Source organism: Phoxinus phoxinus, assembly GCF_949152265.1.
Source record: "Phoxinus phoxinus genome assembly, chromosome: 1".
Taxonomy (NCBI): Eukaryota; Metazoa; Chordata; class Actinopteri; order Cypriniformes; family Leuciscidae; genus Phoxinus; species Phoxinus phoxinus.
The window spans coordinates 39,304,706-39,327,165 of NC_136876.1; the positions used below are offsets into that span (position 1 = coordinate 39,304,706).

General features: G+C 36.8%; 2 protein-coding genes across 4 annotated transcripts in view; both read right to left on the reverse strand.

Moving 5' to 3' along the window:
- Positions 1–864, reverse strand: part of tmem104 (transmembrane protein 104) — a 54,700-nt gene extending 53,836 nt beyond the window's left edge. The window contains exons 1-2 of the mRNA XM_079610957.1: positions 532–864; positions 177–265 (exon numbers count right to left, since the gene is read on the reverse strand). Coding sequence (XP_079467083.1) covers positions 177–221 — 45 coding nt within the window. The 5' untranslated portion in view covers positions 222–265; positions 532–864. The remainder of the gene's footprint in view (positions 1–176; positions 266–531) is intronic.
- Positions 865–2,473: 1,609 nt separating this feature from the next.
- Positions 2,474–22,106, reverse strand: tnpo2a (transportin 2a). 3 transcript variants are annotated; one of them, XR_013799244.1, is made up of 25 exons: positions 21,976–22,074; positions 20,557–20,656; positions 18,987–19,062; positions 18,699–18,848; positions 18,243–18,349; positions 17,193–17,326; positions 17,006–17,087; positions 15,728–15,850; positions 15,533–15,651; positions 12,703–12,763; positions 12,336–12,507; positions 11,970–12,122; positions 10,769–10,994; positions 9,506–9,677; positions 9,330–9,416; positions 9,136–9,243; positions 8,884–9,042; positions 7,895–7,982; positions 7,664–7,793; positions 7,221–7,316; positions 6,942–7,017; positions 6,723–6,822; positions 4,747–4,821; positions 4,511–4,653; positions 2,474–4,427 (listed from the first exon to the last, which is right to left on the reverse strand). XR_013799244.1 is itself a non-coding variant. In XM_079625171.1 (25 exons), exons 2-24 carry the CDS (start codon positions 20,653–20,655, stop codon positions 4,546–4,548), a joined length of 2,670 nt encoding a protein of 889 aa, XP_079481297.1. In that variant the 5' UTR covers position 20,656; positions 21,976–22,106; the 3' UTR covers positions 2,474–4,427; positions 4,511–4,545. The 3 variants fall into 3 exon arrangements, 2 of the variants coding, with proteins under 2 accessions (XP_079481297.1, XP_079481298.1); XM_079625171.1 differs by having other exon boundaries at positions 7,664–7,762; positions 21,976–22,106; XM_079625172.1 differs by having other exon boundaries at positions 7,664–7,762; positions 18,675–18,848; positions 21,976–22,039.
- Between the last annotated feature and the right edge of the window lie 354 nt (positions 22,107–22,460).

Consider the following 22,460-nt stretch of genomic DNA (forward strand, 5'->3'; position numbering starts at 1 on the left):
GACATGATAGCCAAGTTTTTAGCACTATGGTATTGTCACAAGACTTTTCCTAAGAACACAAACAGCTGAGTGTGCGGAACAGTTAAACTGACCAGTGTGATTAGGTAAAGTAGTTCAAAAAAAGTTAATCAATACCAACTCCATGTGCTACTTCTCAGTCAGAAAGTAATACTTACAAATGGTGAGTAAGGCTCCCCTGATTCTGTAATGCCCCCAGCCATCTCGAAGCAACAAACACAATCCTCAAACCTGAAATTTCACCACCCTGAGGAAAGAAAATACTGTTTTAATATTTAATACACTACAATTTTGCCAAAGGGACATAAGGCGGCTAAGTAAGTGTAACATACATGACTAGCAACAACCGTTGTTTATGTTTTATTTACACTCCTCACTCAGCTGTCAGGCAGATTTGACCAGTATAACGTTAGATGTTTCAATGTTCATGCGTTTATGTTAACGTTACCACAGCAAATATGTCATAATCAGACAACTTTGTAAAAACATTATTTTGCTAACAGAAAGGCTCACCTGCCACCGTTTGAAGCAACTCTAGTGGTAAAGAGAAGTTATATCGTTACGAAAAGCACGAGACCGTTTTCTTGTAACGTCCTCCTCACTATCAGCAACGGAGCTCGTGCGCAAATACAATGTATTAACAAAGTAGAGCGCATCGTGCACACCTCCCCATTCTTTTATTAGCGGTTAATTAAGACAGGCTGCAGAAGTTCTTCTGTTTGAGAAATCATATCCATTAAAATGAAAGAGTAAACAGAACGTCAGCAGGAAACGGTTCCCGAGAGAACGTGTGGCGTTGAGATAGGAAGTGCTCGCTGATTGGCTGAATTGTGGTGACGTTAAGGTGACGTTTGCAGTAATGAAACAAGAGATTTTAATTATATAGTGCATTATGATGATTTATTCAAAGATATGACAACCTTATTATTATGCTTTTCTTTTTTTGTGTATATATAATTACATAATTTGATGTATGCAAATCCAGGATATTAATTTTTTCTGTTGTGTATCATTGTTTGTTTTTTGTAAATGATACAACCTTGCTTACGGTAACTTCCCTGAGCTTGTAGTTATGTATAAGTTCACCAATAAAAATAAACAAAAAATTATAATGGTGAGTTATTCACTAATTTAGAAAGCAATGCATAATGTGGTTTGAAAAAAGAAAATATGTAGCTATATATATATATATAAAATGTGTGATTTAGAATGGTCAACACCAGTGTCTTGTATTTAAAACATAAAAATAATGCGGATTTATTTGTGACGGACAATATGTATAACTGGTTCTCGAGTAGTTTTTGAATGTATAACAATCCAACATTTAGGCAATTTGTAGATTATAGCAGGTGGGGTCAGTGGTTTCAGTTGTCCCAGACTAAAGACAAATTATCCGGGGCGTAGAATTTAGTAGGGACACGTCCCTACCAATATCCAGTGACACTGATATATCCCTAACAATAATGTTAATCAAAAATCAAACCTACGCCACTGCAAATTATTAAGCATTCAGTAAATATAGAGAAATGTTTTCGCTGTAAAAAGTGATCAGTTGACAATTTTAAGGCAACTGGTTTTAAGTAAATAAACAGTGTAATTGAAAACATTAAGTTGTGTGGAATTGTCAAGTTGATCACCATTTTCAGTGTTGGCATTCAATAAAGTGAACCAAAAAAATAATAATAATCACTTTATGCATAATTATGTTCATGTATTGCCACCTTTTCGAGACCGCTTCCAGAGAGGCCATTTTGTCAGCATCTGGACAGCTTAAGTTAAAAAAATCAGAGACCACAATTTGTTTTAATTGGACAGAAAATGTTTATTTCCCCATTCAAAGAATTTAAAGAAAGGTGATCACTGAAAAACAAGTCAACATAAAAAAAAAAGAAGAGTGGGAAAGGGGGGAGGAAAAGCAATGCTTCAGCAGACTTTCTGAAAATCATAAGCTAAATGCATTTGTCCTTTTAAATCTGACACAAAAAAAATTCTTTAAACAAAAAGAAATCAAAGTAAAAAAAAAAAAACTTTTAAAGTCTAAAAAATCTTTGTGCATGTGCACAAAATAAAATATATTAAACAAAACTATATTAACACAAACTTAAAACAATGATAAATGAAAAAGTAAATAAAATAAAAAAAGATACCACGGTATTGGAGGAACACAGGTCTGCTTGGCAGCATATTGTTATTACAGTAACTGGAGCAAATGCATCTGTGCACTAATCATTTAGAAATTGAGGCTTTTTTTTCCAATTCTAAATACAGCATGATGTTAAAATAGGACCACACCATTTTCAATAACATCCACTTTGCATTTACACTTTTTTTTATTTTTTTTTAATCTAAGGTTAAACTTCAGTTTTCTTTAAATGTTAAAGTAGGTCACATCCCATTTTAAACAAAGTTTTTTCCCCAAATCTTTGAAATACATAGTCTAAATGTTGGAATAGGCTTTTACAAAAAAAAAAAAAAAAAAAGGAAACAAAAATAAAACGACCCTAGAGGGCGGAGCAGCTTACAAAAATGTATACATTTTAAAAATGAGATTGTCAGAGCTAGTGTTTAATGATGAGAGAAGAAACCTTAAGATGCAACTGTCTTTTCGTAGAGACGAACATGCATATTGCTTTAACAGGCATTTAAAACCAGGACAACAGCTTAAGCATGATCAAAACAACTAAAAAGGAGGAAAAATGTGGGAACCCTTTCCTAAACCCCATCAACAGAGCAATGAACTTCCAATCACATGATACTTAAAATCAAATAACATTTCTATTTTATTTTTTACTCTTGATAACCTATACTGCACATTTTCACACAATTCATCAGTCTGTCTAAAAGAACAATTGCATATCGTGTAGAAGAATCTTACATTACATGCGATAACACTGGGTATACTTTTAGCAAAGAAAACTACCCAGTGTTAAATCGAAGCTCATTAAAGAAACCGCTTTATCACTCGTGTTAGATTGTCCTTACACAAGCCAAGCATTCTTACTCATAACTTCAACAGTTCCCCATCTCACGAGGGGGAACCCGACAGTCCGAATTCTTTATTAGAGAAAGTGCTTATCAATAACGCCAGAAACTAAAGTTCCTTAAGAATTATAGTTATTTAACTCCCTATCATTTATTTTAAAAGCAGCGGAGGCAAACACTCAATCTCTACAGTGAATTCTTGGTGCAAGGTTTCTTAGATCAATCTTTACATAAGGAAAGGAATAATGCTCAAATAGATCACGTCGATCAAAACGGAAAGAGATTACTTGTTAGTTACTTTGTAAAGAAACCTCATTGCCCTTCTTTGCCATGCGTTTTAGATGCACCAAAAAAAAAGAAAACAAATCCAAGTATCCGCTTAATGAAACATCACGTGAACATCGTAAAATCAGCAACTCCATTATGGTTCTTACAGGCTTACAGCAGAATCATCAAAGCATTAAAAGCAGTTTGTTCATGGAATGAAAATATAGCTCAAAGTAATGTGCCGCCGCGGAAAGAAATTAAGCAGGCAGGAAATAGAAATATGTACTTATGTCATAATGATTGCATGCTTTTGTCATTAGCCAACACGTGTTAAACAATTACCAGCAAACTTTTAATAACTTTTAAAGTGAAAGTGCACCCAAATATGAAAATTTGCATAAAACACAAAAGTGGATAATGACTACGGCATAAAAAAAAAAAAGGGTATAAGAATATACAATAAAAGTTAGTAAGGTTAAAGTACATCTTGTGTTAAATAATTGAGCAACATTTTCAGTGAATAACTACTCGATTACAGCCCGTTTCTCACACATAGCCCGTTTCTCACACATTGCCCGTTTCTGAAACTCTCGCAGACCTACTCTTAAATGCTAACATTTGTCCTATTTGGAGATATAATCCACTTTTTTGTTTTATGCAAAAGATTGTGCTAACCAACATCTCACAGATGAGTTCAACGTAATTTTGAGTAACAAAAGGATGAAAACACTTCATTTTTGGGTGATCTACCTATAAGAAAATCTCATTTTTTTCAGGCAGTTTGCCTTAAACATGTATGCCGCTCGTTGCATTTTCCCATGTGTGTGTGTGTGTGTGCTTTTGGCATCTAGCTGAGAAGCCATGCTTTGCTAAGGCTGGACTACTGAATGGCGTCGTTTTGTCCAATAAGCAGCTGGTGAATCTTGCCTGAACGATCCCTCCCTCCCGATCAAGATCCCTGAGCTTCAGGTTTCATTCCCGTTATGAGCGAGTAAGAAGCCAAAGTGTGACAATAAAATGGTTGATTTCACATTAACTCTCTCAAATCCTCTTTCACTACAGGAAGTAGGATCACAACAGATCGCAAACCGTCACACTTCTTTGGCTCCCAACAGCAGGTAGTTCCCACAAACAGACAGTAACCCTCCCGCAGATTTGACCTGCAAGTAAAGAAAAAGGTGGCTTGTCGATGTTTCTCCAGCTTGGTTTCGCTATCTTACTTTATCACTGAGGTTATTCTCACCTAATAGTAGATTCTCATGTGAGCAGGGGCGGCATCTACACACCATAACAGGCTGAGAGTCTCTCCTTCAGCTGTGGTGGAAACTGCTCTGAGAACTGCTGCCAGTTATCCTCGCCAACCTGATCCTTGAAGCCGTGCAAAATCTAGAGAGGGTGTGGACAAATGCGGTTGAAACAGTGCTTCTATCTTGGCCAACTGTAAACCCATCAAATCAAAGTTTATAGTTACATTCGTACCTTGTAGAACATGTCCCTCAAATCGTCTTTTGGAGTTACCCAGGAGGCCACAGCATCACAGAAAAAGATGAAGTCCTGTGCCAAAAGGAAAAGAAAAAAATGTTTATGAAAGCTAAACTGGAACATTTAGACCAGGGGTGTCCAAACTTTTTGTTTTAAGAGGCCAGATTCTATTTTTATAGATGTATATATATATAGGGTGTAACGATACACGTATTCGTATTGAACCGTTCGGTACGAGGCTTTCGGTACGCATTTTCGTTGGACCATTTTTCCTGCCGCCCAAAATGTCGTTATTTCAAATGTAGGAGCGTTGCGAGTGGCAAGCGCGCTCATAATGTAAGAGACGCTGGCGCGACCACAACATTGCCCAACATCAAATGGCAAATGTAATGGAAGCGGAACGAAACCGAGCTACTCGTTATTGTGTGGTTGACGGACCGTTTATCAGTTTGGACCAATGCCGCACAAGCCGATCTTGATCAAGCACCACTGTTACTACACAGCGAGATCCAGTAAAGAAAGCATTTGAATTTGCCACTCAAGTAATAACATCGCTGCGAGATCTAGTGAGAAACCGTTATTAACGGGTCAAACAGCGCTGACGTGGAAACCAGGAAGAAACATTGTGCCATGAATGAACTTTTCAGAGTCCACAGATCAGCAACATTCACCATGGATTTACTGTAGTAGCTCTACTAACTGTAACCATGGAAGTTTGGCAGGAATAGTAAAAGCTATAATATGCTTTCAAGTAACATTACGTCGGTTTTATTTTGACATTACGAATACAATTGCTGCCCTCAAATATTAATCTGAACTAAAATAAACCTGTGTTTATAACTACTACAATATTACATTTCATTTTGTCCAAGGAGCGGTTTTGTTTTATATGCTCCAAAGAAAAGTCAAGTATAGCTCCATCATTGCTCACAGTAAAAAAAAAAAAAAAACTTTATGATGTTAGTTTTAATAAAAATATAATTTAAAAAAATTAAATCAAGGAAATTTCTCTGGCATTTCTTTATTTTTGCTGCATCGAAAACAAACCAAACCGTGACATAATAAATGTCATATTTACCTGTGCTATATTATATATATTAATATAGTCATTTACCTACATGACTAACAGGTAAGAAATATATAATACCGGTATATAAATGATCTCATAAGCAAAAGCAACAGAAATGGCAGTGCTTATCAGTTATCAAATTTTGTTTCACACGGATGCTTTAAAATGTAATTGTCTCCTTTTTCACTTCTAATCTCTTTTAGCAGGGTTTACTGGAATGTTTCTTAAGCAGGTAAATACAATATTTATGGTCAGTCAAAATGACAGAAATCACTTTAAAATATTATTACTCAATGTTCCGTTAAGAAACATTTTTGATTAAGACATGTTACATTGATTAACATGTCGCATATATTACTACAGCAATATTTAAGACATACGTAATATTGCTGCAGAAATAATCAAGGTTTTGGGGTTATTCATGATCTATTGAAGTAATGAACGCATTTATTTCTGATATTGCTTTACAGCAAGTACGGGCTGTTAAACGATTAATCACGATTAATCGCATCCAAAATAAAAAAAATTGTGTTTACATAATAAATGTGTGTGTACTGTGTATAATTATTTTGTATAAATAAATACACACACGTCCATGTATAGATTTAAGATTTTTATATATATATATATATATATATATATATATATATATATATATATATATATATATATAAATCTATATACAGTATATACATGCAAATATTTCTTAAATATATACAAGCATGTGTGTGTATTATTATATATAAAATAATTATACACAGTACACACATTTATTATGTAAACAAACTTATTTTGGATGTGATTAATCGCGATTAATCGTTTAACAGCCCTAATTAAATGATCAATTCAATCATTACATTTTAAATTATCTCCATTTGGACAATTGATTTTGTTTCCCCCTCACCTGTACGACTCCTCCCGGATTTACCCCGATCATTATGCAAATGCCTCTGAAGGCGGAGTCTTTCTCTTCATTGTCCCGAATGTTTCTAAGTGACGTGCACCTAGGTAATAAAAAAAAAGGATGTTAATGAGAGCTTCGTTAGACTCTATAGTTTAAGACGCATGAAAACAGAACTAGTTCACACATAAGATGCACTCAATGGTTCAATCAACGTCTTACCAGGGGCGAATGAACTGTGGCAACACGGGGGCGACTTCCTGTGGACACACGTATCCCAGTCGACCAATCGTAATGGCTGTTTCAAAAGCACAAAAAAGGGACGTGAGTGCGTCTCAAAGTTTCAAGCTAAAAATTATCACCAGTCAAAAAGCCACACAAATCAGAAGAACAATTTCTACAGGTAATTCAGAATTCGAATGTCTGTTTTAGAGTTCATCATATATTCTGTGTGATTTTATTGCAGTGATTGTGTGAATTGTTCATGCTGGATCTAATCACCTGTGTTCTCCAGGAGAGTTTTGGGTGTATTAGGTCGGTTGATGATCTCCACAAGGTTATTGAGAACCAAGGCCACAAAAGGCTGCATCTCCGTACCTGGAAAAACACCAGACAAATGAAATGTAAGATTAATGATAAAAGCAGATTCCTTGAATGTGGCCCATTGCCTAAAAAAATTTATCTGACAGATGTATTCATTGCTTATTTAACTGCTAGATGGAGAGTCACAATCTGGAGAGTAACAAACCCATTCCAAAAGCACTTTCTTTGCATCTTTTCCCATGAAGCAAATGAATAAATACATAGTAAATAAGCAAACAAATCTGCACAGTGGCTGCCCAAACCACAGGACAGATATGCATTACATGTCATTCCGAGAAAATACCTGCACCGCAGGGAATATTTTGTATATGGGTGGGAGTTGTGTGTGCATAAACACTCACCCATCTGAATAGCAATCTCTCCGATGGCCCACGTGGCATTGTTGCACACAGATATGAACTCTGGGTTGAGATTGACACCCAGGACAGGCATGAACTCCGCTGGAGAGGGTAAACGGACAACAATGACAAACTGACCAGCACAACACACACACAAAAGCAACAGCTAGCATGAGAAAACGGCTCTCCAATTATTGTCAGGCTTTACTCAGTATGTCAAAGAACACAACTCACCGACGCATGGCTTCACGTGAAGGAAACACGCCTTCGTCAAGTCTCCTAGCAGAGCGAACGAACTCTGACGCACTTCTGGCATGGTGTCCTTTAATTATATGACAAATAAACCAGTTAGGTTAATACAGCACACAATTAGCATTTCTATTATTAATATCATTAAGTTATAAGTATATATATATATACACAATTGTACTTGAGCGCTGCCTTTGTACGTTTGACTGAAGTGTTTGCTTGTATTTATTTCCTATTGTATAAACTTCTTACACATTATACTTATATAATGGCTATTATTTCTCATTAAAACAGGGTTGTTTTTTTATGTCTCATTTCATTTTATTATATATATAGAGAAGATATCAGATTATATGTGCACATACTTTATTTTTTTTAAAGAAAATGGAAAGAGAAAGGGTTGTGTTTTGTCACATTTTATTTTATTATAAATGCAGTAAAGATAATCAGGGTATATGTGCACATATTGCCTAAACCACATTAATGTTTCTTTTTTTTATGAAAACGAAAAGCATTTTATATTTTGTATTGTTATAAATATGCAGAGATAATCAAGTATGCACAAGTATGCACCTGAACTTGCAATTTAAAATTAATGTTTATTAACACACAACGTTTCGGTCACACGACCTTCATCAGGAGTCAACCCTCCTGATGAAGGTCGTGTGACCGAAACGATGTATGTTAATAAACATTAATTTTAAATTGTAAGTAACGATAGTGTGCGGGAGTTCCTTATCTGCTAAAACGACTCACTTTTTTGGTCCTATTTTCCGACGCACCTATCACCTGCAGGTGTGCGATGGAGTTTGTTCACTAGATCTTTATCATTTTAATTATTTTTTGTTTATTATGTTTAGTTTATTCAGTTTCAGGTATTTTAGCACTTGAGGAGAAACTAAACCAGACTACAAGACCACTAAACCGATTTGAGTTGAATATAGCTTGGCTCATCCCAAATGATTTGACCGTACCTGCATGCACTGGAAGAGCAGGGTCATGATGTTGCTGCGGGTGACCAGCTGTTCTACATGAGCCCCGAGTCCCTCGGCCAGGCCGCTGAGCAGATCAAGGGCCACAATCATGAAGTCTTTATCAGGGGACTCGTACTGGTCAGGTTGCTGGTTATACATCTACAACAAGAACAGGACAAACAGATGTAGGGAATAAACTAAAGACAGCATGCTATGGTGTTCATTCTCAAACAAGCGTGCATGTCGACTGACCATGGCTTGAGCGAGGTTCTTCTGGACCAAGGTGACACAGCGCTGGTAAACTGGTTCACAGTAAGGCAGGAAACCACTCTGCAGTGCTGTGGCCACTGAAGACAGACACTGCAAGAAAAAGGGACAAATTCTTAAGACATTTCTGTCTTTGAAGAATGAATATCACACAATCCAAAAGGGCAGAAGTACTTTACCTCCAACAAGGGGAACAGATCTTTGTCTTCATCTTTTAACTCATTCCATTTCTGAATCAGAGGGGGCATGAGCTTTTGGATGTATTCCTGCTCAGCAACAACAACAAAAAAGACATTTAATTAAAGACGAGAACGTTCAAGAATCATGTCCATGCTCAAAATGAACATGATCTTACCGGCTGGTTAAGATGGTGTCCGACAGAGTCAGCAAGGGTTCCGATGGCATCATAGAGGATCAGCAAGTTCTTATGCTGGTACTTGCCGAAAGCAAACACCAGTGTGTCCAGAATGAAGCTCAAGTAGGGAACCAGCTCTGTACAGGCCTCCTCTTCCAGAGTCGCAAATGCGCTGATAAAAAAAAAAAGAAAAAAAAGATTCTGCATTAGCTCAAGGTGCCGACATCTTCAGAACCACATTTCCTAACTGAAAGGTGACTGGTTAAAGATATTTCAGCAGGGAACTGTCTGGTTTAATACGTTTAAGAGGACTTTAGGCACTGTCTTGAGGTTGGGAAGCTGACTGGCCAACCAGATAAACCAGCAGAACACAATCTTTGCCAGACGAGGTGACCAGCTATACCACTGTAAAACTCACCGTAGGGGCCATTCACACAGAATGCGTTTTTGCGGTTGAAAATATTAATGACAGGTGTAGGGCTGGGAATCGAAAATCAATTCCAATTCTGGAACCAAATACTTAAGGTCAGGATTAGGTTACTTGTATTGAAACTAAAATTTCAATTCCTCTAGCGCATTGTTTTCTGTGCTCCACACACACCCAAAGAAAATGTGATTTGATGTGATTTTAAACCATTCAAGCACAACATTTATGTTCAAATGCTTGTGTGACAAGTGAAAATGTGCAAATAAATGCAAAATTCGTTTTTTTTTGATGAACCAACCATTTACAGTTTGGCAAAAGTCATTTCGACACACTTTCTTGGGATTGGAACTGCGATTGATTGCATTGATCATCTGAAGAGGATACGTGTGCTGGAACTCAAAGTGAAAGCACAAACTTAATTTAAATCACTATATCACTTTTACTTCAAGTAGTATGATTATTCAAAGCATTTTAGATGGTTTATTTTTATATAGTGCATTAATAGCGAGTCTATGTAAGAGATCCAACTAATGCCTGCATTGATACAAGCATGCGTTTTCAGTGACATTACTACATTAAACTACTATACATGTTGAATATAATGTATAATAATGCAATGGGGGAATAATAATATATAACTAAATAGTAAAAAATATATATATTATTTTGGCTTAAAAAAAAAACAAGACAGTATCGTATCGTGAGCTCAGTATTGAGATTTGTATCGGATTGTGACAAGTGTATTGTTCCACCCCTAGCAGACATGGTTGGATAGACATTTAGGAGGTGGTCTGGGTGGAGTAACTGGATGTTCTTCAACAGCGGGTCAAACAAACCTGCAGGCGGCCTCTTGAACCCTCTTGTTGCTGTCAAGAATGCGTTTGAGCAGCTCGGTCATGAGGGGTTTGAGGTAGGAGTCGGGCGGCTGGCTGACCACCCAGTGTGCATAGCGACTCAGAGTCCAGCAGGCGATGGAGCGGACCAGTGCTTTCTTATCACAGAGACACTGGACCAGGTGAGGAATTAACTCAGGCAGGTACAGCATCATATCCTGCATACAGCCTGGAGACGGGAGAGAGAACAGGGTCAGAATAGTCACCCTTCCACTCAAATATTTTTGCAGGGCATACATTACAGTTCAAAAGTTTGAGGTCAGAAATATATCTTTTGAAAGAAATTAATACTTTAGCAAGGTTGGATTTAATTGATAAAAGGTGACAGTTAAGACATTTCTATTAAAAAAAAATAAAAAATCATATTAGAATGGTTTTTGAAGGATCATGTGACTGAAGTCTGGAGTATTTTTTACTAATAAAATGTACTCTTTACTGTATTTTTTGCTAAAATAAACAGCCTTGGTGAGCAAAAGAGACATTTCAAAAACATTGATATTATTATTTTTTTATTTACCTTAAACTTTTGAACAGATATATAGATATATACTTTTGAACAGCATACTAGTACAGATTATTTAGTATGCATTTTATTTAGGGGTGGAAATGACCAAGGTCCTAAAGATGCAATATTATACAATAATGTTGTAATTCTGTTTAGTGTACAAGTACATAAAACTGTGCTATTGTGATCTTGTGTGTATTGTGAACTTGTTTTGCTGTCAATTTAGATATTAAGTGGTGTGCATGTTCATCCATTTTACATTTAGCCTTTTTACAGATTTGCTATGAATGAAAGATTTGCCAACCCCCCACCCACCCACCCACCCACCCTCAAAAACAAGAAAACTGTACAAATATATACATTTAACTGTTGAACATTACAACACTTCACCCCTAATGAATACCCAAATTACCTTTTACATGTCCCAAAGTAATTAAATTGCCACAAAACAAAAAGCAAAAATGACCAAATTGCAACTTCAATTAAATATGCTACACTATCATAGGACCTCACTATATTGCGCATTACGGTTAAAAAAATTCTTTCATAGTCATTTGAAAGTAGCATTTAGTAAGCTGTATTATAGCATTCAACAAATCATGGTTTACATTTTACACGTCCTCATCCAGTGCACTATACCTTCAGCAATGGCTCCAAGCACCAGGATACCAGACTCTTTACTGACCCAGTCCGGGTGGAACAGCAGTTCCTTCAGCACAGGGAGTAGGTGGGGCAGCAACTCATCCCGAAACACATTTGCCAGGACATCAAGGGCGGCTGCTGAACACTTACCTACAGAGCAAATGAACAGGGTTAGACCTCTTGGATTTCTCCAAGCACCAATCTAACTGCAAGCTTTGTGGATCAGACAGTATGAGTAATGAAACATCACTGACATTCATGACATTTATGAGTGTAATCATCTCCACAGAAAATCTGATATTTGCTTGAAAAATTGGCAATATTTCCCCTAAAACAGGTTGGTTTCTCATTTAAAACACTTACGTAGATTCCAGTCGGAGAGACTGTCGTCATCGTCGTCATCATCATCATCACTGTCCTCTCCTTCCTCCGCTTCATCACCTTCGTGGCGAAGGGTGACCGTACGAGACTTGTGAAAGCGAGGCTTTATATCCTGCTCGTTGTCCGGCACGGCCTCGTCTTCCTCCACATCACCCTAAACAGGAAGTAGAAAGACACCATGTGATGAAACAAAGCCGGTCAATTCTGGACAGCAATGACAGCGAGTCAAAGGCCTTGGGTCAGACAGTATGAATACTTGAAAATCATTGAGAAAATCAGGAAAAATTATGTAATCATACCCGAGGTCAGACTGATGTAGAACTTATGATTATGAAGCAAAGTAACTAACCTTTAACAAAATGATGTCAATCTCAGAGTACTTCATCCCGTTCACCAGAACAGGAACTAGTCTAAAGGAGATTAGAGACAGGAAGTCAAAATTAGTAATCCAGATACTTGAGGTATAGACGGATGTGAAAAGGTCAAGAGCATCTCTGACAATAAAGGAAACATGAGATAATCGCTATTGCAACAACAGACATGAAGTTCAAATGCTAAATCCTGTATAGAAATAGAATAGAAATGTGCCAACAAGTTGAGATTCTGCTATATTGTTTAAGCTGTAGCTATTTTAAATGTATAAAATGTCTAATTACAAAAACGTATTAGTGTGGACATGGCCTAAAGCCCTACAGCTTTAGGCCATGTCCACACTAATACGTTTTTGTTTGAAAACGTAAATTTTTCTCTGCGTTTTGGCCTTCCATCCACACTGAGGCGGCGTTTTAAGTCAGCTTTTGGAATACGCTCTCCAAAGTGGATAAATTTGAAAATGCCGTTTACACGTTGTAGTGTGGACTGTAAAGCCGGAGGTATTTGAAAACGATGACGCAAGTTTAGACATGTGATCCATGTTGTACCAATAGATATTCATGTTTACCAGCATTGTGCCTGTTATGTGCCATTCACTTTTACACTGTTGCTAAAATGTTACTTTGCACACTCTTCATATCACAGTAGGGCTGTGCGATATGACGATATATATCGGATGGACGATATAAAAAGTCTATCGATTCATATTATGCTCTATCGTTCATATCGTGGTGTCGTAAAAAAACATTGTTTACGCCAAAACTTTTTCATCATTTGGAGGACTGCAATCTTACACGCCGCCATGAGAATGCAGGCAGAAACGTGAATAACATGGCGAGTGAAGGGTGATAGAACCGGGTGTTTCCGAGCAGGACCAGCCAGGAGCTCGATCGTTCCTAAATGAGGGGCTACCTCTGTAGCATGAACATGATTTGGTTAAATTTCTATATGTTTGGTTGACTATTATATTTTGATAATGAACATGCTGCTATGTCAAGCAATGCAAGAACGTGTGCGCGTGCCGTGAAGCATCGGCGCGATCACAGGAACAGGAATCCGTTACTCCGTAATTTATGGTCATACGGATAGAAGCAAGAAATGATTCAAAACTGTAAAGCCGTAAAATACAGAAAACAAGCTCGATTCCCTTTTCTACCATCTCGGTTTCCTTTTTGTGAACTTTGGACCCTGTCGCATGATCCGAAGCTCAGCAAAATGCTTCCTTTCGTTTTGTTAATCTGTAATTATTTAAGGCAAATAGCCTATATTTCTCATATAGGCCTATATATTAGTTTTATATATTTAGCTTTATTCTGTTTTCTCCGTTCACAGAAGCGCTGTAAGTGCGTGATGTGACGTTGTGTGGATCCATGTTCTAATCTACACTATCCTGCAATTTTCGCTGGTTTCAAAAAACAAAAAGTTGCATATTACCTGCTATTCATTTTCACTGAAATGTAGGCCTAATTTTTTGACAGTTGGTGACATACAGTATGGAAAACTAACGCCAGCGCATTCCCATTGCGACGTATCAATGATGACTGACAGCTGAGCATGGGCATTTCACTCACGTTGGATCGGCTATGCGCGTCAATATCACATTTGCTCAGTCTGTACTATTTTAATTCATGATTGGTTGACTGGCAAATTAAAATAGTTAACAGAACGATAAAATAACGTTGTTAACCGGTTAATGACCATTTCAAATAAGCGTGTCTGTTCAGAACGATTCAATTTGATTTGGTTTCCGTTTCTGGTTATGCTCCTGTCAAAATTTCGTTTGTTTGTTTTCGTTCATTGAACAGGTTCGGAGCCCTGATTTCTGCTACATTAAACATCTTCCATTGAATTTTTACATTTGGTATTTTATATAGCAATATTTTATGTTGGGCCTGTAATCATTTGTTTTTGAAAAATGTTTTATATTTCGTTCATATTTTATATTTCTACATTCTTAATCAAACATTTGCCCTTTTTTTTTTAGAATACAATATATATATATATATATATAAAAAAACATTTTTGAGGATATACTTAATATATACTCAATATATATATCAACTTTTCTTTTATTTGATATATGCTAAAAGTATTTTCCATGTAGTAATTATATATATAAATTATTAATTGATTGAATTTACAGAAAAGGTACTATATCGTGATATATATCGTTATCGGGATATGAGATGACTTATATCGTGATATGAGATTTTGGTCATATCGCCCAGCCCTATATCACAGTACTGCAAAGATGACAGAAAATGTACTCACATTTGCTGTCCTGCGGCATACAGGAGAGCAGTTGCGTTTTAGACCAAACATATAATGGTGACTGAGCGACCTGGACGCATCAGTGAATGGCGAGATATTTTGCTAAATAAAATTATCCTGTTAGAAGAATTGCGTGACCATTTTGTTATTTATTTTTCCATCTGTATCATCTCAGTGATCTTTTGTGGGGGTTTACGCATGCACAGTAAAGGTGAATTTAGCTTTTTCAGGCGTTTTTCAAAAGTTTCTCATACACACTGAAACGTCCGAAAACGCTAGTGTGGACGGAGAGCATTTATAAACGAAAACGCCATTTTCAAATGTCTCCGGATTAATGTAGACGTACCTACTTTCCTCAATTAAACAAAAAAAAAGTTTTACTCGGGTTATCCAACTTTTTTTTTGGGAGGGCTCACAAAAAGCATAAAACTGATTTTGTCCTCATCTTCTGTATTTCACGTCACGTTGTGCGGTTGACATCTGAAGCAAATGCACTTATTGCATGACTCTTCCAAGGAAAGAGAAAAGTCACTTACTGTGCAAGGTGTCCAGAGAGGGCATCCTTACAGATGGGCTGCTCAGCCAGCGTAAGCCAGAACTCACAGGCCTCCAGAGACACGTTCTCATCCGGGTCCTGTGTGCGCTGCAGCATGTACTGCGGGGACAGTCAACATCAGCATCTCTGATGGGTCAACATGTACACCACTTCTGGGTCAGCAAGTTCTTCTTACCTCAACGATGCTGCGCATGTGAGGGATGAGTCGGTCAATTCGCACCTCCAGCAGCATGACCAGAGCCCTGCACACGTTCTTGCGCACCTCCGAGTCCTCGTCTGCGGCCAGCGCAAACAGACTCTGGAGTAACAGCCAAGGAGGAAAACAGATTAAAACAGTGATGGCGTATGTAGGCGGTAATTGTTTCACATGGGGACGAAAGGTCATTTTGACATCATTTACAGGAGCTAGTCAGTGATTTTATTGCAGACAGAATCCAAAATGTCTGTTTTGCTCCAACCACCTGCTGTACTTTCTTCTTATTAAATAAAACATGAATAATTAACTGTCCCGGCAATAACAGACTGACAATAGCTGACTGATGTCATGAGCAGCATTATTCTCAGGTTCGTAGGATCACAGAATGTGCAGTTACACTTTATTTTAAGGTGTCAATGTTACAGTGTAATTATATATTTAAGTACTGAGTAATATTAATTAACTACCTTAATTTCCGGACTATAAATCGTTCCGGAGTATAAGTCGCATCAGTCAAAAAATGCGTCATGAAGAGGAAAAAAACATAAGTCGCACTGGACTATAAGTCGCATTTATTTAGAAATTTATTTCACAAAATCCAAGACCAAGAACAGACATTTAATCTGGAAAGGCAAGTTATTCAGCTACACAATAGCACACAGAACAACAGGCTGAAGGTGTCCGGTATGTTAACGTAACACATTAACAGTTATTAGGCTAAATTAACAAAGCCAGCGAGTCCAACAAGTTACCGGTAAACAAAGACCAAGCTCCCGCGATCTCATTCCACAACACTGAATACATTGAATTCTTCCTCGGTGTCGCTTCTGAACAACTCCGCTAACTAGAGCGCCCTCTCGAGGCTGTAGACGGTAATGTTTTCTCTTGGTTAATCTCAGTCAGTATCAATTAATTTTTATATACATGTCGCACCTGACTATAAGTCGCAGGACCAGCCAAACTATGAAAAAAAATATGGTACATATACTTACTATAGGGTTAGGGTAGGATTAGGATTTGGTTGAGGGTTAGTTGCATGTAATTATGCATAATTTACTGTTATTACTATGGTAAGTACATGTAACATATGTAACAAGGACACTGTAAAATAAAGCGTTAACAAAATTGCTCCTGCTCCTTGAATAAATCACCACCTGAATGCATACATTATCACTGAGGTATATAACTATGAGAAATAATTAGTCCAAATAGGGTGTATAATGTTAATAAAAAGATTATTAAATCCAGCATGCTCACCTCAATAAAGGTGTCAATGTTGTCCATCAGGGCTTGCGCTCTTCCGATGATAAACTGATTCACACATGCAATAGCATGAGATCTGCAGAACATGAACGACCATTAGATTCCCAGAAATATGCCACAGTTTTAATTAAGAACAGAATTCGGGACATGAAAAGTTACCCCCAAACTTCCCTTGACTGACCTGATCTTGGGGCTGCTGTGTTTGAAGAACTGCAGGAACTTGGGAATCATGATGTTGAGGGGTCGGTTCAGAGCGTCACTGTCCAGGAGCTCAGACGAGTCCTCGCAGATCTTCTGTAGAGCTCCAAACGAGCCCTGTGTGCGTGTGTGTGAATGAGAACAAACTAAGATACAACTCACACCTGTGTGGAACATTTCTGGATGTGATGCAGGAAGCATCACGACCACTTTGCCCGTGTCTTGCATCATTTCCAAACACATTTGCATAAGAAAATGTGCAAGACAAAATAGAAGAGGAAAAGCAAGATAAATGAGCGAGAGGACAAAGACAGGTTTAGGTTTAAGAGATAAGTTGACCCAAAAATGAATATTCTCTCATCAGTTACCTAGTCTCATATCGTTCCAAAACCATAAGATGCTTTCGTTCATCTTCAAAACACAAATGAGATTTTTTTTTTTTTAATGACATTTAAGAGAACCTTTCAGAACATGTAGAAATGACATCAACTGATTATCCATTGGTTTCACAGACATGGCTTAAGCTAGTCCAGACTAAAATGCATATTTGAGCTGTTTTGACTGAAAAAAACATTACTGGTGAGCATCAGTGCACGTTGCTTTCAAAAGCATGTTTATAAAAGCTAATTAAATGCCCTAATTGAACGAAGGCCTAATCCTGGCTTAATCTAAGCCCAGTCTGTGAAACCAGGCCTGAAAGTATATAGCGTTTCTGTATCCTGAGTTAGTTTGAGGCTGGAAACTCTTACTCATTGTCTACAGCCTATAGAAGTGTGGAGAACTTTGCCTTCAGTAAACTCTGTCAAATGATTGAACTTCAACTTTGACTCCGGGCCTTCATTGAGCATATTTGGCCTATTTGGACGGACAGAAATCTCTCCGATCTCATTAAAATATCTTCTATTGAGTGCCGAAGATGAACCTTACAGGTTTGGAACATCATGATGGTGGGCGTGTAAATGACTGAATTGTCATTTTTGGGTGAACTATCCCTTTAAGGCGGCTATGAAGAGCGCCGAGGCAAGGCACAGACCTCGCAGATGTTGTAGTCCTCTGAGTTGAGCATGTTGCACAGCTGGGGCAGCAACTCCGGCCATGTCTGCAACTCCCCTTTGGTGGAAATCGTTGTAATTAGGATACCTGAAGACAGAGAGAACAAGAATCGTCACATTTCCTGATACTGAGCGCATACTAGCAACAGAACGATATGAGAACTGCTAGCTGTAGGGATGCGCAAATAATAAAATTCGGTCCGATACCAGTAATTCTTTTCATGTTGTTAACCGATAAGTGTACATACTAATTTGTAAAAATCTTACATTTAAGCGTCACAATATTATAATGTGCAGTAAGAAAAAGTAATATTCGTTCTGATATTTGCTAAAGATTACGTTGCGCTTTTTTTTTAACATAAAGTGCAATTTCCAGTCAATAACATTTGAGTTCATGTAGATGCTTGACTTACTCTAGAGCGCGCGGAGAGACTCACCGATAGTGGCGCGGATGAGAGGGGAAGGGTCTCCGATGTTGTTTAAACATTCCTGCTTGATGAAGTGTGCGACTCCAGGGGGGAAGTTCTGATAGTGAACCTTCACGTTGTTCTTCAGTATCAGACCGCTGAGGGATCGAGTGGGCTCATCTGTGGAGTGTGAAGAAAGGCAACAGATATTTATACGATCAGTGGCATATAAAGACTGTCTGAAACCCTATGGGACAACATATGACAACATGCAATAAGGTGACTGAGCTTTACGCAAAAATAAATCCAGACACCAACCTTCGGTTTTCAGCCTCGTCAGGACGAAGATGAGATAGTTGTTGAAATCAGGAAACTGATTCAGCTGCTCTAGTTTCTGAGAGGAATTTAAGAATATTACAGTTAATGTAATAATAGCTGCAGTTCAACATGCACATTGACACTATTTTAAAAAAACAGATTAAGTATATTTCATCTATATTATGACAACATATTTAACACTTAGCAGTAAGGACCCATTAGTTAACTAACATGGATTAACAATGAGCAATACATTTGTTACAGTATTTATTCATCTTTGCTAACATTAGGTAATAAAATACAACTGTACAACTACATTGTCAGTTCATGTTAGCTCAGTTCCCCTAAATATTAACAGATACAACTTTTGATTGTAATAATGTATTAGTAAATGTTGAAATTACAATCACATTAAAACATGCCTTTAGAAGTAGGTTTCATTGTTATTTAGCATGTTAACTAATGTAGTTAACTAACTAATAACAAATGGAACCTTATATTGTAAAGCGTTCCCAACATTTTTTCTATTTAACTTCACTGAACTGAAATAAAAGACCCATTATTGTACAAAAAAGTTTGATAAGGGGTTTAGAGCTTTTGAAATCTGGCACACTAAGTTCACACATGAATAAATAAGGGTGTAATGTTACATAATGATATCAATATGTTCATACCAATACCTCTGTCAGACTCATGTATAATTTAAAGTGCCCCAATATGCTGTTTCGGATATTACCTTTCATGTAGTGTGTAATATAGCCGTTTGTGAATGTGAAAGGTCTGCAAAGATTTAAACCCAGGAATCCAGAAAGAGCATTTCATCATTTTATTTGAGAAAAACATCAAAATAAAAGTTTGATTTAACTTAGAAGAAATATTGACAGGACTATATTAGTATTGTATAATAAAATGTACTTCCCAAAATAATACAATTTCAACATTACTTAAGGAATTTCATTTTTGTCCATGTTTTTGTCCATGCACATGTCGAGTCTAAGCAGTCAAGTGGAAAGAAGTTGCGCGCATGTGAGATCTGGTTTAATTTTTTATCCAAAACCGGTAATAAGCAAATATTCACGATATGATAATCGTACATGTCAATATCGTGATAAACCGCCATACCGTTACAACCCTATATGCATTCATTTGATTACCACTGTTTTTGAAAATATATTTGTATTAAATCATAAAAAGAAAATTAATAGAACTTTATTGGACTGTATTATTCTTAATTTTTTTAATAAATTATCAATGATACAAATAAGTTGTAAATCAAATATAAAATCAATGACAACATTTAACTGATTAGACATGTTTTTGATTATTGAAATTTGAATAAACAAATCATACAAATGGTTTCAAGTTTGTTATAATCAAGTATAGAGAGACTGGACCTTTTATTGAACCGTTTCAGATATTGTTAAACATGTAAACCTAATGTAAGAGACCTTCGAAACAAAATTATGAATCTTAAAAAAAAGCATAATAGAGGCACTTTAATAAAAATACTACAAATTCGTAGTATCCACCCATATATCATGGATCCCTTGAGTTGTGTTGGTGAGGATACCTCTTGCACAGCTCTCTGTGTGGCTGTGTTCGGGGACTGGGAGTCTCTCAGGAGCTGCAGGACCTGCTGGAGGCCTTGTTCATCCGGCTGCCACTCCATCCTGCAGAAAAACCACAAAAGACAATTATTAAATATCCTTCATGCCTTCACAAAATACTGTCTCCTGTGAAACGATTGCAACACCAAAACAACTTTTTGCGGTTTGTAAACTTCTGTGGACCATTTTATCCACAACTACTACCAGCGCGTTATGTATAATGTTGTTGAGGACGAGGGAAGGCATGGATAAACACACAATATCATTATATATATGACTTACATATGATTAAAGTTAAAGGCCTTTTACACATCCTGCAAGTGTTTCAAACCTGCACAACTGTGTTTAGCTTTATCTCTGCATCAGTGATTGAATATGCCAAGTTTTAAGACAGGTTAAACCAAACAATTTAAACAGCAAAAATTATAATGTTACATGTTAAAGTTAATTAGCGATAAAAGATCACAAATCCAGATACACAGTTATATTAAACAAAAAACACTGTACAAAACAATAGTTTCCAATGTAATAAAATATCCAGGTATGTTTTGATTTCATCTTAATTTCAGATTAAAAAATCAATAAAAATTGCATTTCAGTCCACATTCAACTTGAGTGCATAATTATATATATATATATAAAACAGTTAGCAATCCATTTAGGAAAATACTTTGCATAAAAACCCCGACTTTTATTTTGAAATACATTTTCAAAATCAATGCACTTTATGATTTATGATGATTAACCCACAATAAGGGTCTAAGTCTCTTTCTTTTATAATAAATTCGACATGTATAATATATTCCACATGTAATCTATTAACATTTTTAGGACGAATCTTTTCTCTATTTTGTGATCTCAGAACTAATGTACGAGTAGTTTATAATTGAAAAAAAATTATAAATGCATGCAGAATATAAAATACTTGAAAACTGCAAAAATGTCTGGCTAAAATTGTTAACAAACATCTGACTTGAGGATATTTTTGAAGAAAAAAGCGTGAAGAATCAGGAAATGCACATGGTCGTCCCTGCATACCGAGGCCTTGTCTTTCTTTCACCCGGTGCAAGAGTAACGTTAGCTCAAAAACCCTCAGGCACGCACGACCCACATTAATACGCGATAGAAAACCCCTTATAAGACGACCAATACAAAAACAAAACCATCACGCGAAACTTCAAATATTAAAGCAACAGGTAAAGACTATCTAATCCCAGTTGAGTAGCATTATACACATGATACATAAGTGTATATCTTTAGCACACGATCTAGCGAGCAGCATACTCGATCTAATCCACGTTACCAACTATTATTGTGTTAAACTCCATATACATCACAGTACATAGACACTATAAACATCAGACTCGAGCGTGTTCACTTACACATGCCGCGTGCGGAGGCCTATTGATCAGCTCGTGCAGCGTGGAGCTCGCGCTCGTCTCGCGCAATGGCACTTTCAAACACTTCCGCAGGACGAGCGCTACAACGAGGAAATGACGAGGTGTGTTCGGTCAACGCAACACTGTAGCCAGTTTCCAATTCTTCGGATTTTTTAGTAAACACAAATATTTGAAATGGTTGCATTTATGCGGACACGGTGTTTGTTTCAGTTTGGAACCGTGCTACTCTGATTATATATATTTTTCCCCTAGCAACTGTATTATCTGCAGACTAATGATTTTATATAACACCGTTGTCATTTCTAAGTAGTTTATTTTTATTTTGTGTCGTGTTTAATTTGTATGTCTGCGCACTTAAATAAAAATAAAAATAAATGTTTTTTTGTTTGTTTGTTTATTAAACTTTTCCATACAACTTTAAGCAGTGCAACAAGTGCGCTCATATAATTTAACCATATAAATTAATT